General features: G+C 50.9%; 2 protein-coding genes across 5 annotated transcripts; one reads left to right on the top strand and one right to left on the bottom strand.

Annotated features, from left to right (window-relative positions):
• Positions 1-312: 312 nt before the first annotated feature.
• SMYD5 (SMYD family member 5) lies at positions 313-13,265 on the top strand. 4 transcript variants are annotated; one of them, XM_069494257.1, is made up of 14 exons: positions 329-428; positions 4,481-4,589; positions 5,382-5,521; positions 6,009-6,130; positions 6,518-6,587; positions 7,141-7,245; positions 8,061-8,123; positions 8,345-8,415; positions 8,762-8,868; positions 9,023-9,120; positions 9,285-9,341; positions 10,225-10,319; positions 11,482-11,552; positions 11,649-11,710. In XM_069494257.1, exons 1-13 carry the CDS (start codon positions 333-335, stop codon positions 11,501-11,503), a joined length of 1,155 nt encoding a protein of 384 aa, XP_069350358.1. In that variant the 5' UTR covers positions 329-332; the 3' UTR covers positions 11,504-11,552; positions 11,649-11,710. The 4 variants fall into 4 exon arrangements, with proteins under 4 accessions (XP_069350357.1, XP_069350358.1, XP_069350360.1 ...); XM_069494256.1 differs by lacking the exon at positions 9,023-9,120 and having other exon boundaries at positions 313-428; positions 11,649-13,265; XM_069494259.1 differs by lacking the exons at positions 329-428; positions 9,023-9,120 and adding an exon at positions 1,751-1,961 and having other exon boundaries at positions 11,649-13,265.
• Positions 13,266-13,555: 290 nt separating this feature from the next.
• PRADC1 (protease associated domain containing 1) lies at positions 13,556-17,585 on the bottom strand. Its single transcript, XM_069494496.1, has 5 exons — positions 17,447-17,585; positions 15,415-15,515; positions 14,786-14,895; positions 14,369-14,536; positions 13,556-14,140 (listed from the first exon to the last, which is right to left on the bottom strand). Exons 1-5 carry the CDS (start codon positions 17,511-17,513, stop codon positions 14,020-14,022), a joined length of 567 nt encoding a protein of 188 aa, XP_069350597.1. The 5' UTR covers positions 17,514-17,585; the 3' UTR covers positions 13,556-14,019.
• Between the last annotated feature and the right edge of the window lie 49 nt (positions 17,586-17,634).

Raw genomic sequence — 17,634 nt, 5'->3', positions numbered from 1 at the left:
AATTAAGTCAGGCCACAGTGTGGACATAGACAACAGACATACAAGCATGCACTCGGACACAGACACACATCAGAAGTACGTTCGCACACATAGACCCTGATACAGAGGTACATACTGGTCACGAAAAGACAGACAAAAAATACACAGATGTAAAAGCACAAAGACAGGCCCAGCTACACCCAGTCAATGAACCAAGGGACCTAAATTCAGACTCACTAGAGCGCAAACCCTCGCAGCCCCGCTGACACTCACGCCCGGGGCGGGGCTGAAAAGGGGCGGGACCTCCCAGGTCGAGGCGGGGCCAAGGGTCAGAAGGCGGAGGCGCGCCCAAGATGGCGGCCTCCATGTGCGACGTGTTCTCCTTCTGCGTGGGCGTGGCGGGCAGGGCCCGGGTCTCAGTGGAAGTCCGTTTCGTGAACAGCGCCAAGGTGAGGCCGAGGTGGATCTGGCCGGGAGCCCCAACCCCGTTCGGCCTTGGAGATAGCCCCGCGGGACCCCAAGGCCGGAGCTTAGTGGCTCCTGTGCCGCTTGGACGCTGCGGCTCGGCCCCTGCTCGCGGCCCGGGGGCTCCCTGTCTGTCCCCACGCGCAGGCTCCTGGCGCGGTCACGCGGTGGACCTGGGCTTCCACAGTCTCCTTGCGCTTCCCCTCCCGACGCAACCCGACCCGCCAAGCAGAGGCCTTGCTGTGCCTGCTTGGGGCGGGGCTAGGCGGTCCCAGGCCTCCTGGCCAAGGGTGGGGGCTTTGCTATTGGGCCCCTGGAACCGTGGATAGAGACGTGCTAGGGAGGGAGAACTGAGGTATCAAAAAGCACGGGTCCTCTGGGAACTTTCTGAGTGAGATTTGGGTGTGGGGCTGAGGAGAGAGGCCAGGACCCTTCACGAAGGACCTTGGAGTGCTAAGGAATTTGGACCAGAACCCCAAGGCCACGAGAGCATTTGAAAGGTTTTTAGTGGGAAAGTGAAATGATTTTGTCATTTTATTACCATGTCTTAAAAGTTAACTGTGGAAAAAAATAGAAAATGCATGTAAGGAAAAAAAAGATAAAAATCACTCATAATTCTATACTTGTGCAAATATGTGTATATAAAAATTACATTTTTAGGAGCCGCATTTTGATGCAGCAGTGAATCTTTCAACGTTAATAAACATATTTCTACATGTTAATTTTTAAGAACTGAATAGAATGGTCTCTTCCATAGGAGGACCGCAGTTCACTCTTATTAATGGGCCCTTTATTGTTGTTACTTATTTTTCATCCCTGGGGTCAAATGTCTTGGAGTTCATTTTCTGTGCAGACATCCTTTTGTTCTCTCCTGCATTGTTTTCTTTCCTAGTTATCTTTGCAAATTGACGTGTGCAAAATGGTATTGCTTTGTTCTCATTTACATTTCTTTGGTTACTAGTGAGGATGAATAATTTATTATTTGTAGTGGTTGTGTGCATCCTTGGTCCTTGCCCAAGATGTTAGCCCTTCTAGTCATCTGTCACTTACTGTCAGCATTATCATATTAATCCAGTTTCTCAACCCAACCTTCCCTTGCCTTCTTTCTGTTCCAGAGGCATCTGGAGCACTCCTGTCCTTCCCAGTAAATCAGCTCCCCTATATCCTTGTTCTTCTTAGCTGCTCTTACCTCTGTCTCTACCCAGAACCTCTAGTGCTCCTGGGTGGCCCCCAGTTTGAAGGGTTCTCAGTTCTATCACTCCTAGTTTGCAGTGATATTCATCTTTATCTTCATTAGCCCCCAGTCTCTCAGCCTTCTCCTTTCTTCACTTCTTCCCTCTTACTTTATCACTTCAACCACTCTCCTTGCACATTTGTCCTGTCCCAGCCTTCTGTTAAGGTTCCAGCTGATTGTCCTCTCCCTGCCTGCTGCTGGAGAAAATCGCATACCTACCTGGACTTGGTCACAAGATGGATTATCCTGGGCCTTTTGCATCTGTATTCATCAAGTTAGATTGGTTTGCGATTTTTTTTTTTTCTTTGTGTGTATGCTTATATTTTGGTAAAATGGAGAAGCTGTCCATTTTTTTTCTGTCATTAAATAATTTAAATAGCATGAGAATTTTTTATTCTTTGAAGGTTTGAGAGAATTGGCTCATGAAACCAATTCATATAAACTGGGGCCTCATGTGGTAGTACCTTTTGACCACTTTTTAATGCTTCTGTGGATATTGGCAGGAATGACTTTTCAAAAATTTACCAACTATTATGCCAGGGACATGACCAATCAGAACAGAAACCTGACCAGGTCCAGTGGATGCCAGCTGAACTGCTATACTGGTGCACACTGGCCAGATACCAACATGGTTTATTGTGGGCTTTCTTCCTTTTGAATTCAGTTTTGGTCATTTGTATTTTTCTAGAAAATAAACCGTTTAATCAAGATTTAAAAATTTACAGCAAGGCAGGGTGAGGTGGCTCATGCCTGTAATATTGGCACTTTGGGACGCTGGGGAGGATTGCTTGAGGTCAGGAGTTGGAAACCAGCCTGAGCAAGATTGAGACCCGTCTATACTAAAAATAGAAAAAATTAGCCATACATGGTGGTGTGCACCTGTAGTCCTAGCTACTCTGGAGGCTGAGGCAGGAGGATCACATGAGCCCAGGAGTTTGGGATTGCAGTGAGCTATAAGCACACCATTGCACTCTAGCTCAGGTGACAGAGAGACCCTGTCTCAAAAAAAAAAAAAAAAAAAAAATTACTGCATAGTCTTAGAATTTTTCTTGATCTTTTCTAAAAATTTCTTTTTCAGATTGGAAATAATGTTCGTATGGTTTGTCCCCGTTCCATTAAGGTTCAGTGCTTCTTGATGTTATGAATGAGAGCTGTTTTTCTTAAAACACTTCCATTTGTTTTGGAAATGAGTGGCTTTATAAAGGAACAACACTGATTCTTTCCCCTTGGTTTGATTACTAAATATTTTCTGTATTTGGTCCTCCAGAAAGAGGGAGAGGGAGATTGAAGTTTGAGATTGTCAGAGATTAAGTGGGTCCCTGTTCATATCATTTTATCCCATAGAGGAAGGCCAAGTTTTCATTTTGCTAGAATGGGTCCCAGGGCTACAGGGCATAGGAGAGGGGCTTCCAGGAAGACAGTCAAGGGTGTGTCTGCGGCTTTGTCCCATGGTTTTGTTTCACCTGTTCCATTCTACTGTTAAGAAGAGCTCCCCTAGTTGTTCATAGGGTTGAGATTTGTGGCTCATGGGCCGTTCAGGGCCTGTCCTGGTCCACACATCCCTGCCGCTTTGAGTTCTGGAGGCACCCCTGTCAGACCAGAGCAGCAGTGCTAGAAGGAAGCAGGGAGCTACCTGGGAGGCTGCAGTGACAGGACATTTCACTGCTGTGTCAAGCATTTTTTTCCTTTCCCTTGGTTGTGGCAGCTCAGTGTAGGCAGAGCACCAATCCTCTTCTTTAATTCTCTAAGTGAGTAGGGGGAGTAAGTGTTCAGTAAGACCAATAGCTGCCTGGGTTCTGAAGCCATCTCCTGAGTTCCTCTGCACATTGAGAGATGGCAATTCAGAGGTTGTTTTCTCATCCTTCATCATTTACGTGATGTGTATGGTATTTTAGACCAGTGGTTCTCAAACTTTAACATGCATATGAATCACGTGGGAATCTTGTTAAAATGCAGATTCTGATTCAGCAGCTCTTGGGTGGGGCCCAAGATTCTGTGTTTCTAACAGTGTCCCAGGTGATGTCTATGCTGCCAGTCCATGCACCTCACACTGAGTATTAAGGAAGTGTAGCTAGCTCATGAGGTTCATTCATCTGTGCTATATCAATGCATCCTGTAAACTACCTGGTAAGTGTCATTATAAAACTCACTTTTCATATGGGAAACATGCAAAGAAGTGAAGCAACTAGCTCAAATGTTCACAGCAAGTTAACAATAGAACTGGTGCTAGGATTAGCTCATTTCTTTCAGTGTAACCCCTGAGCAGTGTTAGGCACTGTGTTAGGTGCCGTGAGTACCCAGCTGACCAAGGAAGAGGGCACATTTTCCCCCAAACTTGGCCTCCCTCTTCCATGGTGTAAGATTTCTCTGCAACCCTGAGCAACAGCAGTACTGCCAGGATCCTGGAAGGGCACATGGGTGACTCAGGGAAGGCTGCTCTGCCATGACCAGCCTCTGGTACAGGAAGCTTCAGCCTGCTATGAGCCTTGGCCCTGCTCTGGCCATCCTAAAAATTCTCCTCCTGTGAGTAGTCTGAGATGGCTGCCATGGTGGTTCCTGCCCTGTCCCAGGCCTTCTGCTCTGAATGTGCTGAAAGAGGTGCAACCGGAAGTAAGTCAGAGCTGCATTTCCAGAGGAGGCAGTTATGGAGGGTGTTGACCACTCTCCATGAGCCCTCAGAGGTGGAGGCCTCTGCTAAGAGGGAGGCATGTCAGGGTGAGGCAGGACAGCCTCTTCGGAGCTCCTGGAGCTATGTCCTCTGTCCCTTCTTATGGCCATCCTCTTCCCTCTCTACCCTCTTAGGGAAAGGGGCTGTTTGCCACACAGCTGATCCGGAAGGGGGAGACCATCTTCGTAGAACAGCCCCTGGTGGCTGCACAATTTCTCTGGAATGCACTTTATCAATACCGAGGTGAGCACATCTTGCCTACTCCTCACGGCTGCTGGGCCCAGTTGCCTTTGTGCACAGAAGAGAGTATATGTCCCTACTGGTTGATGTCTCTGAGACTCCAGGTGTTGGGAGGAAATGCTGTCTCCCTTTGGAGAACTCTGCCTGAGAACCATGCCTCTGCCTGACTTCAATTGTTTGGGGCTGTGAGCCTGCAGTAGGAGGCTCTTCTGACATGCTCCCTGTGGGAGGATGTCACTCAGGCAGGGCTCAGAGTCTGGCCCCATAGTACGAGGGACTGGACGTCATGGTGAAGGGCTCTGTGCCAAAGTGGAGCCCTTCAGTAAGAGGAGGCCACATGTCCCTTGTTCAGAGAAGGCTGAGTGAGGAGTCCAAAGCAAGTAGGATGCCCCTAGCTTTGCTGGCCACATGCTTTTTTCACACTTTTCTTAAGCTAGAGACACCATGAAAAGAGGGTCAGTTGGCTCCAGAGGATGAGGAAAGCCCAGTGTGGGGGTAGTTGGGGGCAGCCCCACAGAGTGGGTCTGATTGAGAAGCAGGGAGAGTCAGACAGTAGGGACTGGGGGGATCTTTGAGAGGGAGGAGGATCATCCACCTTTGGATGCATGTAAAATTCATTCATTCATTCTATTCATTAATGTAGTCATTCATTCACTTCCCAAACTTTTATGGAGCACTTGCTGTGTGCTGGGCACCATTCTAGCCCTGGAGATACTTGAATGTGTCTGTGAAAAGGACAGATGTGGCCCCTGCTGTTGTGACACTTATATTGTCATGTCTGGCTCTCACTCTCAGCCTGTGACCACTGCCTTCGGGCACTGGAGAAGGCTGAGGAGAACGCCCAGAGGCTGACTGGGAAACCAGGCCAGGTTCTGCCACACCCAGAGCTGTGCACTGTGCGCAAGGACCTCCACCAGAACTGTCCCCACTGCCAGGTGAGCATGTCTGGGGAATTTACCTGTAAGGGAGTGGGCGAGGGAGGCCTTAGGTGAAGTCCTCATTGGAGAGACAGGAGCAAAGACAGACGTGGTCATGATCCTTGAAAGTTACAATGTAGGGGTAAGACATTGAGAAGGCTTGGATACTGTTACAGTTTCATCTTTCCTGTCCCAGTTCCATTGTCTAGAAAACGGGCTTGCTGGGAGCTTGCCTTCTTCCGGAGGGCCTGGCCAGGGCTCTCCCCTGTACCTGAAAAGTTCTCTTTCCTTTCTGTGGTTTTACAAGCCTAGGTTAGGTACGCTTTGTACATGGTCCCAGGGCACCCTATGTTTTCTCATCTCATAATACCTCTGAGCTATGGCTCAGGGGTTCTTTGTGGAAGAAATGCAGTTAGAAGAGGTGAGTACTATATGGGATGTCTGTGCCTTGCCCCCCTCACCCCATGGCCGGATCCTGGGGTGCTGACCTCACCCCACCTAACAGGTGATGTACTGCAGTGCAGAATGTCGGCTGGCAGCTGCTGAGCAATACCACCAGGTCCTGTGCCCCGGCCCCTCCCAGGATGACCCCCTGCATCCTCTCAATAAGCTACAGGAGGCATGGAGGTAGGTCTTTTTTCCTCTTTTCTTCCCTTTATTGTCCCCTCCCTGCTTGCCTGCCTGGACTCAGCAGATGTTGCCATCTTTCTTAAGTTACCGTCCCCCAGATTTTCTCTCCATTCTTAGGGTTAAATAGAGGTCACATCTCCCAACCTCCTGTCTTTATTCTGGGCTGACAGTCCTGCTATCCTCAGCATTTTACACACTCCCAGAAAGAGCCCCATTAATCCCAGAGGCATGCCAAGTCCTGCCCGAGTCCCTGCCTGTGACTTTCTCTCTTTGTAATAGATGAAATTGGTGGGAAGGTTTCTCTGTACCAGTCAGACTGGGTTTCCCTGGGCTCAGCTACTGGGGAAAGAATTTCTAGGCAAAACTTTTTTTCTCTTTCCCCAGGAGTGTTCATTATCCCCCTGAGACAGCAAGCATCATGCTGATGGCCCGGATGGTGGCCACAGTGAAGCAGGTGAGCCCACCTGACCCTCCTGGGGAGCTGACTTTGGCCCTGTTCAACCCTTGGTCTTGGTCTGTTTCTCACCTCAAGGCCCTAGCTTAGATGCTGAATTCCTCCTGGCCTTCACAAAGGAGAGTTGCTTGCTATGTTAAACCTTAGGAGTATGCTCGACATAAATCAGGCATGGGGAGTCAGGGAGCAGGGGCTTATTTGGTCTTTGATGTACCAGAAGATGTCTTGGGTGGCAGCAACCTATGCATTCAATTTATAAGCACTTTTTCAGGATTGTATCTTACCTAAAGTGAGAGAAGTCACTCCAACCACCTTCTGTTAATATTGTTAATCAGCATCATTCTGTTTTTCCAAGTGTTGTTGAACTGGTTAGCTCTGCTCCATCTGGGGAATTGGTGGGGAGTAAGCCTCAGGCAGAGGAAGGGCCCCTGGAAGCTCAGGTGTGGTAGGATTTCCCTGATGGCAAGGGCTTTTGAAACAGGCTGCCCCTCCCACATGGGCCAGAGTGCTAAGGTGGGTGTCCATGACCCTTAAGTATATTTGTTCACTGCAGGCTAAGGATAAGGACCGTTGGATCAGGCTCTTCTCTCAATTCTGTAACAAGACTGCCAATGAGGAGGAGGAAATTGTCCACAAACTCCTGGGGGACAAATTCAAGGTTAGTCTTTTCTGATGACCCATCTCCCTCCCGCCCTGCCTTCCCCAAATAGCCTAGGATGTCTGTGGCTACCTGTGGAGAGTTCCACATTTGATTCCTTCCCAGCTATAGGAATGGGTTAGAACCTGGGCTCAAAAATTGATTCAGAGACATTCTGGCCACTATTTAACGACATGACCTAATGTGGCCCTACAGTTGGAAAGTGGGAAAGTAGAGTGGTGACAGAGGAAGAACCCTCTGCCCTGAAAGCACTCTGTACATGTTGTGGGAAGGCAGAACTCCCGTCATAGGATAGAGCAGTGGGCACATAAGGTAGGATGGAGGGTTGGGGTCCCCAGAGTCAGAGAGTAGTGTGAAACTGCCAATGTACTGAGCGCCCATTCCCAGTCAGCGTACTGATTCTCACTGAGGACAGCAGACTTCCACACAGGAGCTGCCTGAGGGTGGAGGCAAGATGCATCTAGGGTAGGCCCTCCTGTGTTGAATTCAGTGGAAAGGAGGGGGAGAGCCTACTAGTCTGGAGCTGGGTCAGGAGAGCTTTGAGGATGGTGATGAGGACAGATGTTCTAAGCCAGGCTGCCTCAGCCTTGCTGGTACAAGTGCTGGAAAATGAGGAGAAATTTTGGCTGGGAGCAGGCCAGTGGACTGCCAAAAGTCTTTGGCAATAGGACTCTGCGGCCTTCCTTTGCCCCCAGGGAAAGCTCAGTCTGTAGAGCTGGCCCTTTTTTCTTCCCTCTCCTGGTCCTCTGGGCCCTGCCTGGGTACTAATGGGAAATCCCAGGAATGCAAGTCTCTCCCTGCTTCCCCTAAACCAGGGCCAACTGGACCTTCTGCGGAGACTCTTCACAGAGGCCCTTTATGAGGAAGCACTCAGCCAGGTGAGTGTGGGGAGGGCAGGAACAATGGCAGCCTTGTCACTCTGTTCTCCAGGAGCAGCTGGGTCAGCATCTCCTCTTGGGGCAGCTTAGCCAAAGTCAGCTTGGTCTTCTAGAGTTGGAATGGGCCTGACTCACAGAAGACTTCCTGAACAGAGTCATGTTAGGAAGAAAAGCAAGTGGCTGTAACCTGAGCACTCATCTCCTCTCTTTCTCCCCCACAGTGGTTCACTCCAGATGGATTCCGATCTCTCTTTGCTCTCGTTGGGACCAATGGCCAAGGAATTGGGACTAGGTTAGGAGAGAATATTCCAGAGCTATTGGACTTATCTCTCAGGGATTGGGTGGGAGATTGATTGAGGAAGGTAGCCACAGTGCTTCTTAAGACTGGGGTGGGGTAGAGTGTGACTCTGTGGCCAGAGGGCTGAACTGGATACAGTGGTGGGGAGTCAGAAAGAATGAGGCAGTGGAGTCTGCTCTTGGGAGCCTCGGACTGTTAGAGAAGATGGGGCCCCTACCCTGGAGAAAAAAATGGGGCAGGGGTGGGAGACCCTTCTTTCTGGGCTTAACCTGCCTGGAGGCGGAGAGCCCTGTGACCTGGGCTTCCTCCTCTCCAACCATGGGCTGCCTGGGACCCCCAGCTCCCTGAGCCAGTGGGTCCATGCCTGTGATGCTCTGGAGCTGAAGCCTCAGGACCGCGAGCAGCTGGATGCTTTCATTGACCAACTGTACAAGGACATTGAGGCAGGTTGGTGAGATGGGGCCTTGGCCTCACGCAACCTTAGAGAACCCCCAGGCAGATTGGGGACACCCAGTCTGTCCCTAGGGTATTCTGAGTTAATGGGGGGCTGGGGAAAAGGTATTCCCTATGTGCCTGTGCGGAGCTTCAGATCTGTCCACAGGACACACAGTGAGAAATGGCCCCATGATCCATCCAGACGCTCGATGCTGGGAGGAGGGGGAGTGCTGGAACATAGGGTGTCACAGACAGAAAAGCAAGGTTTGTGTCTCAGAGAAGCAAGTTTAGGTAAAGTGGTAGGGACTGGGTGCATTAGTGTGGGGGGCTGGCAGGATAGTAGAGCCAGTGCCTGTCCTTCTGAGCCTAGTTTCCTTTTCTCACCTGTAAAATGGGTAGAATAATGTCTACATATTACTGTATTACAGCAACCGGCGAGTTTCTTAACTGTGAAGGATCTGGCCTCTTTGTGCTTCAGAGCTGCTGTGAGTTACGGCATTGATGAGGGATGGTCCCAGGTGTTTCTGCCTTTGCCAGGTGGCCTCACAGCCACAGTTCATGTTTCTCAGTTGGCCCTTTGTGGGCTAGGAGGGTTGAGTCTGGGAACAGGGTTAGGTCTGAGTTTCCTAGGGAATTCCCCTGGGCCTTTTTGTTCCATTATTGTTTCGTTCATTCATCCAACTGCTAGTGCTTTAATATATTGCACGAGCCTGTGTGAAGGCAGGCACAGAGCTCTGATTCTTGCAAAGGGAAGCATGGACTTTGCATCATCACTGCCCTGTGAGATGTGATAGGGAGTACTGGGAGAGCCTGAGAGGCCCTCAGGATCCTGGGAAGAGGGAGTTCAGACCACAAGGCAGGTCTCACCAAGCACCTGATGGAGAGGGGCAGAGTCACTCAGACAACTATCTTTTCCAGATCTCAGCCTCCCACCCTCTGGTTTCTTCCCTGCAAACTCCTCCCAGGCTCCAGTGCCACTCTACCCCTACCAAACTGGGTTCTCAGGGGGCCTGAGTCAGCCATTACCAGATGTCCAGTAGCAGACAGAACTGAGTTCAGTGGTCTGGTGTAGGCATCCCTCCAGAGCCCTGTCCCTCCATTTGTGAGACAGTGGAAACACAACTGAGAATGAAGTTGGCCAGTTGTGAGAGGCTGGAATGGGGAGTGATGTGGGAGTGTGTTTGTGCCTGGGCTCTGTGGCCTTCAAGAAAGAGCACTGGATGGGGAGTCAGGAAACTTGGGTTCTAGTATCTGTTCACCCCTGGCAGGAATAAGAGACCAAGAAAGGATGGGACCCATTGCTCTGCAAAGTTGAGGCCATTATTTTTTTTAGTCAATAATCCTCATTATCTACCTCTTGTGACTCAGGCAACCACAGCTGTGTTCCCAATGCAGAGACCTCCTTCCCAGAAAACAACTTCCTTTTGCATGTCACCGCCCTGGAGGATATTAAGCCAGGAGAGGTGAGGGGGGCCAAGAGCTATGAGGGGTTGGGTGAGCAGTGGGCCTTGGAAGTTATCCTCAGGGATTAGGGGCAGCAGTGGCTAGAGCCTCTTAAAGTTCAGGCTGTTGGGTTGGATTACCACATGCCCCAGGGCCTGAGTCTTTTAGCTCTGCAGTCCCTAACCCCTAGGCTGTGGACTGGTACCCGTTAGGTTCATGGCCTATTAGGAATTGGGCTGCACAGGAGGAGGGGCAATCGAGTGAAGCTTCATCTGTATTTACAGCCACTCCCCATCACTTGAATCAGTGAATAAGCTCCACCTCCTGTCAGATCAGTGGTAGCATTAGATTCTCATAGGAGCAGGAACCCTATCATAAACTGTGTATGTGAGGTACCTAGGTTGTGTGCTCCTTATGAGAATCTAATGCCTGATGATCTGAGGTGGTGATGCTAGCACTGGGGAGTGGCAGCAAATACAGATTATCATTAGCAGGGAGGTTTGACTGCACAAGAAATGTAACGCGCTTGAATCATCCTGACTGTCCCCTCGCATCTATGGAAAAATTGTCTTCTTTGAAATCAGGTCCTGGTGCCAAAAAGGTTGGGGACCACTGTTTTAGCCCATGGCTACATTATAACCCTACTCTCCTTCTTCAAAATACAACTCCAGAATGCCTCAGAGCAGTGTTTCAGGGACAGCTGCGTGTCTAGGTTCTTGTCCCCAGCTACATTTTGGTCAACAATTCTGCAGTTTCTAAGAAAGCAGGAGATAGCTCTTTGCAGCTTGGGCCTTGGCAGGCTGGTGTTGGTTTGAGATCTTGGCTGTTAGTACGGTGCACAAAGCCTGGCTGAATCTCCTTCCAGAGCAAGTAGCATCACACCAAGATAACCTCTGATCCTAGCCACAGACATTGGCCGTTGGCTGGCTTTCACCATGCCTGAGGCTAACCACAGTCTCCCTCTGTCTCAGACATAGATTAGGACACAGGAGCCTTATAGTGGCCTGCCTGCTGAAGGCACAGGGGACTGGATCAGGGCAGCCTGCCCCTTCGCTGAAGGGCAGCTCAGGCCCGACTCCTGAAGATGGGGCAGTGGTTGGAGAGAGGCCAGGTGTTGGGGGAGGCCTTTATCCCATCTAATACAGAGCACAGACCGTCAGACCCCACTTCTCTGCCCTACAGGAAATTTGTATCAGCTACTTAGACTGCTGTCAGCGGGAGCGCAGCCGCCACAGCCGCCACAAGATCCTCAGGTGCCAGCTGGGAACATGGTTGGGCAGCTGGGCTCTGGGTCCTCCATCCCAGTGGATGCCTGACTTTTCACCCTCCCCCTCGTCCCACTTCTGCAGGGAGAACTATCTGTTTATCTGTTCCTGTCCCAAATGCCTGGCAGAGGCTGATGAACCCAATGTGACCTCAGAGGAGGAAGAGGAAGAAGAGGAGGAGGAAGGAGAGCCGGAAGATGCAGAGCTAGGGGATGAGATGACTGATGTGTGATGTTACCCTACCCGGAAGGAGCTCTGCCCCAGACGCTGCTGGAAAAGGGGGCCCTTCCTCCAGAGAAGAGGAAGGAAGGAAGGAACTCCTCACTCCCATTGCCTGCTTTCCCCTGTTCCAGCTCTCCCTGCCAGAGGGTAGGATAGAGGCTGGACCCCAGGCCCCCAACCCCCACGAGACCTCATGCCCTATACACTGCTGCTGAGGTGGCTTATGCTCTGCACTGTCACTGAGCCTTTCAGAACCAGCCTCCCCTTGAGCTCACTCCACTCTAGGGTTGGAGGGGCTGGAACCCGGGTCAGGGCCTAACAGTGTTTCCTCCCCTTGGCCCTACGGCCCACGTTCACCCATCCACCTGAGGCTTCTCCCCTCTCAACTTGCTATTGATTCATTTTGAGGGGGGTAAAAATATAGCAAATCGAAGGACAGAACAATTTTACTGAAGCAGAAAGGGGCGGTAGTAAGGTATCCTCACCTACTTCCGTACCTCCCACCTGCCACAGTTGTAGCTTATAAGGCTACTGCTTGACCACAAGCCCAGCAAGGAGAGGCAGGCAGAAGGATCCGGCCTCCTGAGCACCTTCCCTAAGGCTGTCTATCGGGGAACACTGGATCAGGGGGATTACTTCCCCCTTTCCCCCTCCACTCCCACCATTTGGACATCTGGGGAAGTGGAGATTAACCCCTTCCCCAGACTCCAGAATCTGTTGCTTGTGCCTTGCCTCTCAGGCCCTGGCACAGTGGCTGGCCCTGTGGGGTAGGAAGAAGCCTCTGCCTTGCTCAGGAGGGGAATGTGGGAGCTCATCACCCTTTCTCACACCTTCTTTCCACTGAGCACTCTAGCAGCCTGGCTGAGACTTGGGGGTTGACAGGCCTGTGCTCCTTAATTGAGGATGCTCTAGTCTTCCCCGGGGCTAGTTAAAATGGGTCAGTAAGGGGCTCTCCTGGCCTCAGTTTCCATCTTTATGGTCTCCACAGAGGAACACTGAAGTCTTCCAGACACCTAGAGGAGCCGGGCTAGAGATTAGCCCTGACTGTGTCCCCTCCCCCTGGATTAGCACCACCACCCGCCTCACTCTTGGTTTGGATGCTGTGGGAACTACAACCCATCACTCTTGGTGCCTTCCTTTCCTGGAGGGGCCTACCACGTCTTGCTGAGGGATCCTAGGCAGGGCAGGTGCCCACCCCACAGGCCCTTGTCTGGACAATGGAGCCAGGTGGAACCTGCCTGTCTGGCCCCCTCAGTTTTTACTTCACGGCAGCCAGTACCCCTTCCCACCACTGCCTGCCCACTTTTCTCAATAAAATGTGAGTGGTGACAGGCCTCTGCAGGAATACTTTGTGGAAAGTGGCTGGACAGGCTGCCCAGGGCACACAGCAGTCATGTAGGAAGGTGCAAAGGGGCACAGGTTAGACCAGGCAATGGCAGGAAATGGAAGCTCCAGGCTCCCTAGCTTGGGCTCATCTCTGCTCTTATCTGCACTCTGCTGTGTAAATGTTCTAAAGCCCAAGAGCAAGCATCCTCTGAGGTCCAGTTTGGATCCCCAGTTCTAGGCTTCTCCCCAGGGGGCTGAACTGGGGCTTCCTGTGCCTTCCTCAGCTCTTGACTAGGAAGCTGTGTTGGGATCCAAGACTAACGGTCTGAACATGGGTCCTCAAGGACCTTGAGCAAGTCATTATCTTCTCTGGGCCTCAATTTCCTTCCCTCAAAACGACAGTATGGGACCAAATAAGTTTGAAGGCCCTTCCCACCCCTGTGTTCTCTTATTCTAGGACACATTTGCAACCCTGATGAGCTTTATTGCTGAAGTCAATGAGGGTTTATTGAGTCCCCAAACACCAGTTCCTTAAACCACTCCAACAACTGCTGTGAAGGTCACTGTGGAGAGACCCTGGGTAGGGGATGCTGGAACCAGGTGGGATGTGGCAGATCACAGATGGCTCTCAGGCTGTCTGCCTTTAGCTCCTTTTGTTCCAGATTCTAGCCAGAAGCCCTGGGACCTGGCTCTTGCCTCTTATTGTAGCATGAGGTACCCTTGGAGGCCTTGGGGAAGGGAAGGCCAGTGGTGTGGCTTCCCTTAGCCTAGCCAAGCCCCAAACCCTTTTCTTCTACCTGGCTTCACTTGGCCCTAAATGCTATCCCCAAATTTCAAATAGCAAAATTCCTGGGTTCCTCCTTCTCAGCCCAGAGTCACTTATGGCTGGAATATCGGACCAACTCTTCTACCAGAAGGTCCAGGGTGGTTGCAGCAGCTCAAAGGTGGGGATGCTGGTGACATTGACTGGGATGGAAATGATGGCCCATGGCAGCCCATGCTGTTCCAGCGAGCGGCGGATCATGTAGCTGGGAGGGTATGAAGAGAGGTGGTGATGGTCACTTTCTCAGCATCCCATCATGCCCCACTGTCCCCACCACTCTGGGAATTCCAAAGCCCAGGAACTTTTGCCCTTCATCTGAGGCACTCCAAGATGAGGCCCATTGGAAGGGACTGGTGATTACCCTTGACCTTGACCTCCCCAAGTCATAGCACCCAGCCTGGAGCTGACACAGCCAGAGACAAGGAGCCCTCACCCATCTCGGCCGAGCAGGAAGAGGGCAGGGATGTCAGCTGTGCGCTGGGTACTGTCCTGGATCATCTCCACGTAGAAGCTGTCATTGTCAACTGCGTTGTCAGAGATGATCACTGCCCGAGCACCGTGCTCCTGTACCACCCGGGTCTTGGAGAGGAAGGAACAGCCCCTGGAAGAGGTGATGATGAGACCAAGGGAAAGGCAGGTCCCAGCTACTCTCCCCCAGACCATCACCCTGGGAATATGGAAGGAAGACTATGAAGCACTTGTTATAAAGGCTTGTAATAGCCAAAAATATGGATAATCTTAAGACATTTCTTAAAGACCCTTAAAAATATGAATCATTTAAAAACAGCAATTTCAAAGCACCACCACCACCAATAATCTCTGAATCTGCCCATGCCTGCCCACTCTTTACCCTCTCTCCACCAGAGCGATCTGGTCCTGGATGAAGAAGCCGTTGCTGAGTTCCCCACAGGCCTCTGGAGGTTCAGCGGGGACAAGGTGAATCTGCTCATACCTTGTGTGCTGAAAATGTTTAGACATTTCAAGGTGACAGTGTAAGGAGACACATCGGCTTTAGGACTGGGCTGACAATCCCATCTTATTGGCACTCATAAAGTGTGAAGGAAATGTGGAATGGTTTCTGTGTTGCCAAGCACTTGAGCATTTTTGCTTAATTCTCACAAAGGCCTATCTGGTTGTCTTACCCTATCCTGCCTTTCCATGAGATAGGGGAATTGGTTATAGACCCGGAAAGGGGAAGTGACTTGCCTTAAGTCACATAGTTCAGAGCTAAAGCTGGCAGAGGAAACTGTTGCTCTTGGTATTTCATTATTTTATGTCCCCCAAGGAGACAGCTTGTCCCTCCACTGTGCCCAGGTCTATATTATACCCAAGGGAGTAGCTGGAAGTGCTTCCTTTCTGCAGTGCAGCTCCTGGAGGATAGCTGGATTCTGCTCCCTTGCCTGTCTCAGCACCCAGGTGGGATGAGAGGGGAAGGGGGAGGCTGAGGATCAGAGAGATCAGCGGCCTCTCTGAACTTACAAAGATACCACCAAAGTCCTTGGCAGGTGTGGCTGTGAAGATGTATCGAATGTCCCCAGGACTCAGCACTTGAAAGTATAAATAATCATGGATGCGGAAGCCTGAAAGATAAAAGAGTACAGGTGAGAAGCCTCCTGGGAACAAGCTGGTTCATGTTCAGGTCACAGACCTGTGTTTTCAAGTGGGCTGGCTATAATCTGGATCCAGGGCCCCAACTTCAGCTGGTTGGATCCCCCAGGTAGGTGGGATAGATGGTCTTTGCCCTGGGGAGGATAGAATTGATGCAGACAGAGTTAGTAACCCCAGAGGTTTAGAGCATCTGCTGCTGCATACACAGGTGAGCCAGGAAGACTGAAAGCTCTAGGGTTAACCCATTTTTGCTCTGAAGACCTGGGAGTTTCAGGTTAGAGATATAGTGGCCCGAATACAAAACAGTTCTCCCAAAAACTTAAAAGTTGACTTTCTAGTCCCACTGCCATACCTCTAGTCCAGGCACTACCATCTCTTCCTAACTGTTCAGCTTCTTAACTGGTCTACCTGCCTCCATTTTTGCTCCCTAAGGTCTATTCCCCAAACAACAACTTGAGATCTTAAAATATCTTAGCAATTATATCACCATGCTCAGGGCATCAATACCCTTCAACGACTTCCCTTTGCACTTAAAATCTAAACTTTTAACGGTGGTCTACAAGGCCCTGCTTGATCTGGCCCCTGGCCACTACTACAGTCTCATCTCCTTCCTATGTTCAAGCTGCACTGGCCGCCTTTCAGTTCCTTCATTTTTCAGGGCCTTCCTGCAAGCTGTTCCTTCTACCTGGATGGCTCCCTACTCCCATTCTCCTGCCACCACTTTACCTGGCTCACTCCTAGTCATCCTTCGGATCATAGCTTAAATGTCACTTTCTCAGAGAAAGCTTCTGCCTCATGATTGCCCTCCCCTAAACCCATTCAAATGTACTATTTATTTCAATTGATATGTCAACATAATAATTATACAGGATGCATAATTGTTTAATGTCTGTCTCTTCTACTAGGGCAAGGATCTTAAGTTTGTAGCTTCATTCAATACTGAATCCCCAGAGCCTAGCATAGTGGCTATAATATAGTGGGTGCTCAATAAAGGTTGAATGAATAAATAGCAACTGTGTCCAGCTTCACTGCACTGAGGAAGAGAGTTGCCAGAAGAACTAGCTTTTTCTAGGGGTATGGAAACGTCTCTTCAGCACCAGAGTTTAATGTTTTACCTGGACTTGAGTCCTGGTTTCCTTAACCCAGAGAGATTGAGGAATGTTGAAGGATAAAAGCTGCTGCCACAGGTCCATTAGTCAATCAACAAACTACTGAGCCACTACTATGTGCTCCCTAGTTGGGAATGGTTGTGACTTTAGCTGTCCTTGCTTACTGCCCAAATCACAGCCACCAAGTAGAGCTCCACTGACTTAGTACTTAGCTATATAGACTTTTGCCCTGGAAGTGGGGCCCCCCATCAGATGCACCCCCAGGAAGCCTTCCTGGATTAGTGGTAAACTTCCCCTTCTCCCCCCACACATCCTTGCTTGCCTTTGCATGTGCTTATCTGTATAAATTGTGGGTATATCTGCCCGTGTAGGTGCAACTGGTTGTGGGTACTTACGTTTGTGCGTGTGAGCCCATATGTAGGAATGTGTGCTCCTGTATATGTATATGAATGCTCACATACATATCTCCAGCTTGTGGCATCTTTAGTTGTCTCTTGTGCCTCCTCCTGGTCTTACCCTAAATCACCTGGGTAGGTGCTAGTGCGTGGGGAGGCGAGGGAGGTTCCGGGACCTGCTTGGACGTGGGAAGCTGAGGATTCAGAGCTGAGCCGCAGGCTGCGCCCAGCTCATGTCCCTGGGGACCAGCACCCACTCACTCCAGCCGCCCGTCCCCAGACCTGTCCTGCTCTGAACTTGCGGGATCCCCAAGGTGACCCATGGCCCCCAGCCCGAGACACGCGCAAGCTGGACGGCCAGCCCCGCCCCGCAGCGCAGCCCCGCCCGTTGCCGCTCACCGTGGGCTGCGACGCACGCGGAGAGCCAGAACACGAGACAACACCAGCCCGCGGCGCCGGGGACCATCTCCAGGGCCCGGCCCGGCGCCGCGTCTCCTCCCGCTGTCCCCGCGCGTCGCTAGCCGGACTTTAGCCTGACAGCTGCTCCGGCCTCCCGCCCACATACCCGCTCTCGCCGCTGGTTGGAC

The sequence above is a fragment of the Eulemur rufifrons genome, chromosome 19 (genome assembly GCF_041146395.1).
Source record: "Eulemur rufifrons isolate Redbay chromosome 19, OSU_ERuf_1, whole genome shotgun sequence".
Lineage (NCBI taxonomy): Eukaryota > Metazoa > Chordata > Mammalia > Primates > Lemuridae > Eulemur > Eulemur rufifrons.
This window is presented reverse-complemented; position numbering and strand designations above follow the sequence as displayed.